Here is an 11536-nt window from a genome sequence, read left to right on the forward strand (position 1 = left end):
CGGGGCGGGGCTGGCACCGATAAAAGCCCGGAGCCCGGCACGGAGAGCCAGGCTTAGCTGGGGACAGGCTGAGAGAGAGGGATGGGAACGCTCGGCTGGAGAGGGGAAGGATCCAGGGAGAGCTCAGAGCTTAAAGGGGCTCCAGGAGAGCTGGAGAGGGACTGGGGACAAGGGATGGAGGGACAGGAGCCAGGGAATGGCTCCCAGTGCCAGAGAGCAGGGATGGATGGGATGTTGGGAATTGGGAATTCCTGTCTAGGAGGAGTGGGATAGAATTCCCAGAGCAGCTGTGGCAGCCCCCGCATCCCTGGAAGTGCCCAAGGCCAGCTTGGACGGGATTTGGAGCAGCCTGGGATGGTGGGAGCTGTCCCTGCCCTGGATGGGATTAATGTCCCTTCCATGGGGGATGCCTGGGAAGCTGCAGCCTCTGAGCCCACCTGGACCCTGCCCAACCCTTCCCACATCCATCAGCTCCGGCTGGATCAACTTCCAGCCGTGGGGAGAGCTGCCGTTCCCAGGGCACGGAGGAAAACCAGCTCAGGCAGGAGATGATGTGCTGGAAGCTAAAAGCTGAGGGAGATTTGGAAGCGGGACCTGGATTTCCTGCTTCCCACTGCCGAGCTTCACCTACAGGCACTTCGCACCTCCCACTGGGATGAGCAAGAAGGAATTTGCACATCCTGGGAGTGATCCCACTCGCACCTGCAGCCAGCTCTGCTGAGGGTCCAACCCCGCCAGCATCCTCCTGCCTCGCTCCAGACACCAAATCCCTTCATTCCTCGGCTGAAAGGAGCAGCCTGGATTCTCTGGCCGGGGTGAATGTGGGTCACCAAGGCTCGAGCCTAAATCAGATTATTTCTACATTCGGTTTCATCACTGAATTGGCCCTAGGAAGGCACTGTTGTTTAAACGTGAATCGTGGGGTGGCCGATTTCCCAGGGGAAAAATTCTCTCCAGAGACCGATGGATCAGGCTGGGATTCAGAAGGAAAAGCAAGCAAGCATTTCCCAATAATTCAGGATATGATTTGGCTTTTTAAAGGTTGACTTCCAGCCTGAAGTGACCCCAAATCGACCCACTGGGGTCAGTAGCTCCAAAAGGCTGTAAAAAAATATGATGAAAACCAGTGATTGATGTGAAAATGACAATTTTTGGGGCTCCTTGCAGGCATTTTTGGTGTCCATGCACAGCATCTAAAGCCCAGGGATTCACCTGGATTATCTGGGACGAGTCAGGATTCTCAGCCTCGATCACAGGACTCAGCTGTTGCCTCTGTGAGCAGGGAATTCTCCTTGGAGTGTTTGTTAAACGTTACTCATCCCACAGACACCTCTCAGAGCAAGCAGGGGCAGTGCCTGGCAGCTCTTAGGAAAGATGCAGGGATGAAAAGAAGGGAAGAAAATCATTTTCATATCAAGAAATAATCCCTGAGAGAAGCCACAGCATCGAGGGATGGAGTGACCCATCCCCTACAACCCTCCAGCACAAAGAACACACACAACATCACATGGAAGGTTTCAATAATCTGATTTTTAACATTATTTCTGGAGCCAGTTGGAGAGACAAAATGTGGGTGACATCAGGTGACTGAGCACAACCCCTCAGAGCGCTCTGGGGTGACAAATTCAACAGACACAACAGGTCCCCAGCTCACACCAAAGGAAAACGGGTCTCAGAGTGATATTTAACAGCCATGAAACAAAGATATCACGTGGAAAGTCTCATTAGAAAGTCGCCCAGGTTCCTATGTGAAGGGTTTATATGAAAAAGCAGGAGTTCTCCACCCTGAATTCCTGATAGAAAACAGCAGGTAGAAACCTAAGGTAGAAATCTGGAGTTAGAGAAATCCTTTGGCAGCATGTTCAGTTACAATCAGGCCTTAAAAATAAATATGATCATGTCTAGAAGTATGAAGAGAAACACCAACCCCCTCTAAATACACTGGTTTAATAATAATTAAATTATTTTACACTATCTACAAGTTGCATATCACAGAGTTAGAAGAGGTGACAGAAGGACAAACCCTGCTTTTATAAAAGTTCAGGCATGTGTGGAGCTGTGTAGAAAATCTCAGACAAATGAGTATGTACATTATTTATATTTAACAATTAACATCATCAAATCACATCTGGCTGGCTCAATTGAAGATTTCTCTTGGCCCAAAGCTCAGAATCAAAAAACCAAAAAAACAACCCCACCAATTTAAATTTCCTGACAAACATGGAGAGTTCATAGCAATGAGAGTTCGACCCCAAACCAACTTGGAACAAAGTAAACTCTGACAAATAAAAGCTCCAGACAACCAGAATTTGAAACAGCAGCGTGGAAATAAATTCATTTCCTCAAAAAAGACACAAGGAACAAGTTATCAAAACACTTCAGTATTGCCACGTGTGTTATTTGTACTGAGCTACTTCCAGGGGAATTAAAGTCATGTCCAAAGGAAAGACAAAATCCTCCTTCCAATTGCACACATTTAAATAAAAAGTGATTTAGAGAGCAGGTGCTGAAGGCTTTTTGCATGAGCACGAGGCTGCAAATATAAGGTCAAGGTAGCAAATAATTAAATAAAAGGGAAAAGAGATGGAGGAGGTGCTGAGTGAAGGGTGGGTTTTGGCACTCAGCAGCCTGGGAGTTCCAATCTGGGATGAAATTTATCCATCAAAAATGCTTATTTAGACACCTGGGAGCTTCCTACATTCAACTGAGATGTTTCTGACAGCAATTTGCTTCCATTATTTCCCCAAACCAAGGACTCTCACTCACCAGAGGTGGTTAAAAGCAGGATAAATGTGACCTCCTCCAGTGAGGAGGTAAATAGGAGGATGAAGTGATATATATATTTTTTTCCAGCAGTTGAAACCAGAAAAAGAAAGAAATCCCACATTCCCAAAGGATAATCCAGCTCATGGCTCCCTTGGACAAACCCCACCCTTTAAAAAGTGCATCAGGGAAGAAATTGTTGGATTTCTTTTCTCACCAACTGCCACAAGTGCCCAGCTCCGGGGCAATCCCTGCTCCAGGGACACGGCTCTGCATTTCCCTGTGCACAGGAGCCCAATCCCAGCCACCAGCAGGTGGGATGTGCCTAAACCCCCCTTTCCCAAGTGCTGCAGGAGCTCCTCTGGGGTCAGGGCTTCTTTAGACACCGACACCGTGGCAGAGAGAGGAAATCCAAGAGAGGCAGAACCCCCTGGTCCCATCGAAACGATTCCTGTTGTGCTCAGCTCCCCCTTGGAAAGGGAACAGATCCTCTGAGTCTTCAGCAGCTTCAAACCTTCTCCAGCCCCCTCCTTTCCCACAAGGAATGACAATTCTCCTCCACTTCTCCATCCATCCATCCAGAAAGGAAAACTGAAGAGGGATTCTGGGCGAGTTCCTGGCTCAGCACCTTGGATCCACGGAGTGCCCATGCGGGCACAGCTGGGAGCATCCCCTGCCTGCTCTTCCCAGCGCCACCTCCGCCAACACCGGGGAATTTGAGGAAAACTTCTTTTCCTCCAGAAAAACACAGCAGTTCTCTGTGCTTTCTGACATATACAGGCAGCAAGCACTGTTGAAACCCTCTTTTTCTCCTATTTCCTATTCTGAGTGGCAGAGTTTCCTCTTCCAGCCAGAGCCAGGGATCCCTCGGATCTTCCTTCAGGAAGGGGACCCCGAACTGCAGAGATTCCCTAAAGCCCCTGGGACAGAAGGATTACAGAAGACACCAGAGGAGGCAAAGCAACAGCACCTCAGCATCCTCAAGCTTCCAGAAACACACTGAAAAGAGAATTATTTTGGGACAATCTCTCAAAGATTCACAAGTGGCGTTTCCTGAAAGCGTAGGGGAAAAAAAAAACAAACCAGAAGGGACTCGGAGGAGCGGGGAATTATTTTAAACCATCCCCTAATCTAGTTCAGGATGCAAATATGCAAATAACCATCAGAGCTGGTGCCTATTTTTACTCTGCATCACCCTAACGCAGTGAGTTGGGTTATTTGAGAGGAAGATGGACTTTGATATCCACGGCAGGACTCCCGAAGATCCTCGGGTCGCAATTCCTCCATCCCGGCCGTTTAAAGCAGAGGCTGCTGATGGAAATTGTTCTGCTGCTGGAGCAGGGAATGAGCAGGAAGAGGCACGGGATAAGCTGGTCCTTGGCTGCTCTGGAATGCTGCCATGTCCACGGCCATGCCCATCTGGTGCTGGGGGAAGGCGGCAGCGGTGCCGGTGACGCTCGGGAAGGGCGGCGGCAGCGCGGGGTCGGGGCCGGGGCTGCGGGGACACAACACCAACCAGGCTGACAGTGCCAGCTCTCACTGATAGCAAAAGGCTTTAAAATCATATAGAATTTAGGGATTTAGAAAGAAAGTTAAGCTTGGAAAGCCCTGGGAAAAGTTAGGCCTTGTGTTTGCTAAAGATCAGGTGGAACTGCACCTGTGTAATCAATATATGATACAATTGTTAGATGTGATTAGATATAATTATTGTTTAAAGAATCATGAGGAACAATGTTAGGGGGTTCATGAGAAATCCATGCTTGGGTAAAAACAATGCATACAACAAAACAATGTAAGTTTAATAATTAATATATAAGTTATATAATGATAGAGTATAAAAACATGTTCAACTCAGAACCAAGAGGGGTCAGATTTGGGTCTGTGTACCCTGACACCCAGATCTCTTAATAAAGCACCTTCAGATAATCATTCTGTGATTATGTGTGTTCCTGAACACTAACAACAGCATCACCAAAATAAGCTGGGAGCTCCCTGAAGATGAATGTTTGACCAAAATGGTCACCACATACATGTGAAAAGTATTTCATGTTTTTCTGGCTGTGAAAATAACAGTTTTTAACGTGAAAGCTCTTAAATTAAACCAGCTCTGGCCTTGCAGTTTCCCTCCTGTTACTCCTCCATGTTAATAAACAGAGTTTCCCAGGAATTCCACACTTTTCATGCCCATAACGTGGCAGTTTTTTATGGTTTTTGCAGGAAAAACGTTTTCACCCTCAAAATTCTTCCAGCAGCTCAATAACTCTGCTACGTAACTTTAACTTTTTAATTTACTCTTGCTTTTTAACTTCCTCTTTCTTTTTTACTCACTCTTGAACTTGCTCCTACTATTTAATCTTTAATTTTTGGTGCTGGCTGCTTAAAGCCAAGGTCAGAGATTCCTTTTCAACCTTCCTGGGAAACCTCCTTGTGCAGGATCAGCTTTATCCAGAACAATGCTCTCGTTGCTCCCTGCTTTAGTAAAATGGGTATTTTCCTCTCCAAATGAAGTGGCACCAAAGGAAACACCATGAGAACAAGCAAAGTGGCAAAATTCCCACCCCCCAGGAAGAAGAATTTGCTGGATCCATACCTTAAATAAGCAGCTGGAGGTGGCTGAGTGGCTGCAGAGTTGATGCTCTGAGGCAGAGACCTCACCTGGCTCACCTGCTCCGGGGCCAGGCTGTATCCTGGGGACATGGACACTCCCTGGATCATGTAATTCCCACTGGGAGGCTGCACAGGATACGACTGCAAATCAAATCAAGTCCAATTCAATCCAGGAGATTTGCTGCTTAGCACACTTTGCAGTGAAACCACCAGAATATTCTAAAGCTGGAAGCAAAACCTGCAGTTTCTTCCAATTTTGGTTTAAATCATGCAAGATCGCCTCAAAATTCAGGTGGCACAGGCTGGAGCTGCTGGTGGGGTTTGGATTTGGGATAAACAGGTTTGTCCTAAATAAAGCCCAGCATTATCCTGCATTTCTGTGCACCAGTCTTGGGAGGAAACAGCAAACTCCCGTTGCCTTTTGGCTTAAATTACTTTGTAACCTCCAAATATAATGGATTTTCCATCGTTACTGGGAGTTAAGGACACAGAATTACTTTTAACTGACATATTTTCAGATCTAGGAGTTGCTATGGCAACTATTCTTTTCCCACTGAACAATTAACATGAAAGTAAAATTCACTTCAAGTAAAAAAAACCTCATTCTGTGCTTTTTGAAAGTCTCTCCTTCCCCTCCATGTTTATTCCTTAAGCCATCATTAGGGACAGCATAAAACAGTTTGGAGCACAAATGCAACGTGCTCAGAACTGATACAAAATGTTCATTTTTCTAAGGGTAAAAGGAGCTAAAAGCAGAGTGTTTCTATATTTAGCACAAAAAAATACACTTGGGATTAATACACTGATATTCCAGCTCCCTCCCATCCCCACTATTAGATAAGAAGGGAACATTTCACTTTGGAGATTGACGTGACTCACAGCAAGAATATCCAGCAAGCTGCTGCAACACCCAATTCCAACTGCAAGAAATGAATTATGGAAGGGATCTTTTGGAATTTTCAACAGTGGCCAAGCAAAACCTTCTGTTCCAGTGCATAAATCCCAATTTCTTGCAATGTCAGATTGCTCGTGGGCTCCCTTTAGTTTTTGCTGTGATTTTTTTTTTTTTTTAAAAAAAAACAGGGATAAACAACAGGGAATTTCCAGATTCCAGGGAATTTCCAGATTCCAGGGATACTGACCGGCAGGGAGACTCCAGAGGAGGTGGGTGGGAATTGTGCAGGGTGCTGGAGTTTGGAGTAGGCTGAGTACATGGGGCTCTCATTCATCAGTTTGTTGTAGAGCTCCAGAGCTTCCAGAACCTTCACGTTCAGTTCGGATAACTCGGAATGTTTCCTGTTCCAAAAATAATGGAGAGGGCACTGAGCTGCTGGGACAGCTGAGATGGGGAGGGAAGAACAGTGCTGCACCAAATGTGCAAGGAAAAGAAGCCCCTAAAAGGTAAAAGGTCCATTTTTTACCCATTTTTTACTCATTTACATTGAAAAATTGCTGTTCTGTGACTGGAAGGAAAATCCAAATGCTGCACAACCACTGGCACCAAACCAGCAATTCCCAGGTGGAATTCCCTGTTCTTTTCACCCCCAAATCACAGAATCATGGAATGGGTTTGCTTGGATCTTCCTTGAAGGGTCTAATTCCAACCTTCTGCCATGGGCACCTCACATCCCAGGGTGTTCCAGCCTGGCCTTGGGCACTTCCAGGGATCCAGGGCAGCCCCAGCTCCCCTGGGAATTCCCAATTCCCAATATTCCCCCCATCCCTGCCCTCTGGCACTGGGAGCCATTCCCTGGGTCCTGTCCCTGAGCAGGGAGAGGTGAGGAAAACATGGAATAATCACCAACAGACTGAAAATTCCAAGCTCTACACAGCCTGGGGAAGGCTCCAGTCCCAAAAACACCAAAACAAAAATCATCCATGACTTGTGCAGTGAATTTTGGGAGAGCAGCAATCAAATCTCAGTGCACACACTCAGAACTTGATATTTCAGCATTAAAAAATATAAAGTTGTTAAATTTTTCTTGCAAGGTTTTCTAGCTCAGGAGATGAAAGCACCAAAAAGATGTGATTAAAACTGCTCAATTTGAAGGAAATCAGTGAATAAATTGTGCTCACCTATCTATCTCCTCGAGTTTTTCATCTATCATTGGACCCATCTGCTGGCAGATATCTGTGAAAACAAAGTGTTGAGGCAGTTGATGTCTTGCACAATTAAATGTTTAAATGCAGCCAAAAAATATTTTATCTAACTAGAGTAAAATTAATTGCCTATTTATTTCAGGGTTGGGATTGGTAGATGGATCTTGCAAAGCTCAGGCATCTCAGAGCTGGGAGTTATGCAAATGACTCTGCTAAACATGGAGCTGGCTTGGAACTATTAAAAAAAATTCAAATTATCCCCAGAGCCCCACACTCCCACGGTGAAATAAGTGTTCTCCAGCACTGTTAGCACAGAGCACAGCTCTCCTAAGCTTAAAATAAACACAAAGAACTCCCAGCTCAATCCACAAAAGGTAATTGTGAGGAGAAGTCATAAAAAACAGAGCTCATTTAGTGCTGCTGGTACCTTCAGAGTCGAGGAGATCTGGAGAATCGAGCTTTAAGTCTGTGGGATCTATGCTCTGAAGTACCTGCAGTGTTTTATCCATCTTGTCCTGAAAGGGGAAGCCAAGATGAAGAACTCTGATTTCTCAGCCATGCCAAAATTGGTTTAATATTCAAATAAAAGTTCTTTATTGACAAAGAATCATCTGCCAACGTTCAGCACCAAAAGAATGTAAAAGCCCAGCAATATTTCATTTCCAAGTGGCTTCATACCTCATCTATATAAACTGGCTCAGGTTCTGCTTTCTTAATTTCTTCTGCAGCGTCCTCAGGAACAGAGATTTTATCCACAGCTGCTGAAAGAACAGAGATGAGTTTCTCTTCTCTCTGTTGCTGTAATAACTTCAAACAAACATTTGCTCCTTGTTATTTTTCTGTGTGAAAAGACACTGTGACATTTGAAGTGGCAATTTACTGGATTTGTAAATATGCTGCTGACAAGGAATTATGGTGAATCGAACCAAATTTCTGTTACAGAAAATGAGAATAACTTAAAAGAGAAATAGAGGCAGAAATTAAAGCGAGTTATGGAATGATCTGTGTTTGATTGTTTGAAACAAGGGCAGGATGTCTCTCAATCCTTTCCTGAGGCTGATAGAGGAAATTATTTTGCTGCTGGGCTAATTAGGATTGCAGCACAAAGCTGCCTTTGTGAAATAATCCATCATTTCAGCCTTTGTGAAATAATCCATGGGTGGTTTCAGCAGGTAACTCACCTGCCTCAGGCTCCACAGACAGGTCAGAGGTGACGAAATTGGATGGGAAGAGCCCCACTCCTCTGTGGTTCTCCCCTTTCCACCAGTTGGCATCGCTGGGGAAACAAAGAAGGGTTACAGGACTCTGGGGTGAACGGAGCCAGGGACATATCTGGGGTTTTTACTGAAAACCTGAGGTTCAGAGATCTGGTGGTGGCTTTTTTAACCTGTGATATCTAAAAGAGAACATTTGCAGGGATTAGCACAAAGCCAAACAGGAGCTGGGCCAGAGGGCAGGGAAGGGAAGAGGAATCAGGGGATCACTGGAAGTTGAACACAATTCATCAATTCCTTACATTGATTACTTGCCAGCCCTTTAAAGCTGTAAATATCCTATAGGTGTTAACAGCAATCATTGTTTTAGCTGTTTTTATTCAGTTTTACTCTTGGCAAATGTGATTCTGGGTAGCCAGAGGTTTAACAATTGCTGGAAGCAAATGGAAATTTGATGCCAATGCATCTTCTTATGTCAGACAAGCAATTAAGATTTATCTTCAAAACCACAAATTGGGTGAAAACACTCGAGGTTCTCCCTGCACTAAAAATGATTTGAGGTCAGCAACTAGGATTTTGGAAAGATAAAAGGAAGAGAAAGGGATGAGAGGGAGGGCAGAGTGACAATTACATTTCTGGGGGGGTGTGGGGGGGGGAAAAAAGCATCAGAGGAAAAATGTGCTACCCTGAGAAAACAACAGTGGTGGAACCAAGTCAGCTCCACCTGAGTGTATTGTACCTGTCATCCAAAACAAAAATAATTTCTCCACTTTTAAAGGTGAGCTCATTGTCCTCCACAGCTTCAAAGTCATAGAGAGCTCGCACCTTCCTCAGGCTCGGGGGGTTTTGTGGCATTTCTGCAGATGGGTACAAGGATTTGGTTTCCATTTGCTGCTGTTTCTGCTCTTGCAAAGACAATTCGATGGCTGCAGTGGGGCAGAGAGGAAAAGAACAAGTTTGTGGGGTTGGTTGATCCCTGGAGACAAAGCAGTTTGATTTAACAAAAAGAGGATTTCTTTATTGAAATATGGGCTGTATCTGCTTCTGTAGTGTTAAAAGCTAATATTTCAAATGTGATGGGGAGGAATGGGGCTTAACCCCAGTTTCCAAACACCTGAAATGCCACAATTCCCAACCTGCTGTGCCCTTGATTGCAATTCTGTGCAGCAGGAAAGAGCCCAAATTTCCCTGCTTTTTAACAAAAGTCCTGGAGTCTAAGCCAAGGCTGAGACAGCAACTCACCTTTAGCTATATCCTCATCTTCCTTGGATTTACTGGATGAGGAGCCATTCTTAGCAGCGTTGGTGGAAGCCTGCAGAGGTGGGAACAACAGAGGGACAAATGAAACCTCCAGATTTATGTGTTTTTAATAAATTAGCACTGAGTTGTTCCTGATCACAGGTGGATAATGGAAGCCAGGTGATCTCCTAGAAATAAAAATCACCATTCTTCAGGGGTCTTTTTAATGTTTTCAGCAAGGAAAAAAAGTAAAATAAATAATGAGATTTAATAGTAATGATTGGTTGTATTGAAATAATTATTTTAATCATATTTATTACAGTGAGATTCCTCATTTAAATGACTCTTTCCACCTTTATCCTTCACTCCTCCCTTCAAGAGAGAAGATGCTCCAGTTGGGAGCTGCTGACTTAAATCCTCCAGTTCTCCCCAGCAGCACAGTGAAATCATTCCTGGAGTTTTCATTCCCACCAGGAACTGGAATTGGGTGCCAGTGCTCAACTCTCCCATGTTTCTGCCATATGTTTTACACATAGATCAGATTTAGAAGTGAAAACATCTTTGTGGAGGAAGGAGGGATTGTAAAAGTTAAAAAAAAAAACTTGCAGTGTTTCACCCAGAGGAAAGTAAACTTTGTGGAAGGAAATTGTAATTTCAATTTTCACGACTGAACAGCATGGGAATATTTAGAAGTATCAATAATAAAAGTCAGGAAAAAACCACCTGGCATTGTATCAGCTGTTAGATTGGGCACAACAAACCACCAGAAGTGAAAAATAAACCACCCCAAATCCAGGACAACTCCTGACATGGGCAGGAAATGGGACAAACAGGAAAAGGGGATTTGGGACAGGAAAGCAGAGCATGGGATCCATCACTTTCCCAAAGAGCTCTGACCTGGGATCCTGCTGCAGGAAAAGTGACCCCTTCTTCCTTCAGGGATTTGATGGTTGCAGATATTAAGCTACATTGTGGGTCTTTCTGGAATTCTTCTGACCACTCCACCATGAGGGTTTTTAGCTTTTCACTCACTTTTGGGTGAGCCTGGAAGACAAAATTGGATAAAAAGGGATGTTTGAGGCTCAAAATGAACAGAAGGAGCTGTTACCAAAATTGTTACCGAACCCATTTTACTATAAATACGCTTAATTATTGATAATTGTGTAGATTGAGAAGGTCTGGGGAGCAGAGAGTGGAATATCTGGCTTTTTAGAGCCTGATCTGATATTCCAGAGAACATGCAGAGCTCCTGGAGCACTAATTCTGGAGAAATTCAGGCTGCCTACCACACTCATCCCAAATTTCTGCCTCTCTGTGTTACTCACCCTCCATTTAACCCCAATTTTCTCTTCATTCCTTCTCAGGTGTGTTGTTTTCCACTTCCCAACTGCATAAATTGCTCTGATATAAGCCACAAGAAACCCTACAGAAAATCCTACAAGAAACCCTTCCTTACAAGAAATCCTAAGGAATTCTTTCTCTACAAGAAATCTTGTAAGAAATCCTGCAATAAAACTTTTCCTACAAAAAATCCTGTAAAAAATCCTGCAAGAAATCTTTCCCCACAAGAAATCCTACAAGAAATCCTGTAAGAAATCCTACAAGAAACCTTT

General features: G+C 44.4%; 1 protein-coding gene across 2 annotated transcripts in view; it reads right to left on the reverse strand.

Annotated features, from left to right (window-relative positions):
• Nucleotides 1–1510: 1510 nt before the first annotated feature.
• STAM2 (signal transducing adaptor molecule 2) overlaps nucleotides 1511–11536 on the reverse strand; it is a 17032-nt gene continuing 7006 nt past the window's right edge. Inside the window, exons 3-12 of one of the 2 annotated variants that reach the window (XM_033516078.1) lie at nucleotides 10821–10967; nucleotides 9927–9996; nucleotides 9424–9610; nucleotides 8652–8746; nucleotides 8149–8228; nucleotides 7898–7985; nucleotides 7447–7501; nucleotides 6513–6666; nucleotides 5354–5511; nucleotides 1511–4258 (exon numbers count right to left, since the gene is read on the reverse strand). In XM_033516078.1, coding sequence (XP_033371969.1) covers nucleotides 4060–4258; nucleotides 5354–5511; nucleotides 6513–6666; nucleotides 7447–7501; nucleotides 7898–7985; nucleotides 8149–8228; nucleotides 8652–8746; nucleotides 9424–9610; nucleotides 9927–9996; nucleotides 10821–10967 — 1233 coding nt within the window. In that variant the 3' untranslated portion in view covers nucleotides 1511–4059. Of the gene's footprint in view, nucleotides 4259–5353; nucleotides 5512–6512; nucleotides 6667–7446; nucleotides 7502–7897; nucleotides 7986–8148; nucleotides 8232–8651; nucleotides 8747–9423; nucleotides 9611–9926; nucleotides 9997–10820; nucleotides 10968–11536 lie in introns of both variants that reach the window. The other variant, XM_015635353.2, reaches the window with a different exon arrangement.

Source organism: Parus major, chromosome 7 (assembly GCF_001522545.3).
Source record: "Parus major isolate Abel chromosome 7, Parus_major1.1, whole genome shotgun sequence".
NCBI classification, from domain to species: domain Eukaryota; kingdom Metazoa; phylum Chordata; class Aves; order Passeriformes; family Paridae; genus Parus; species Parus major.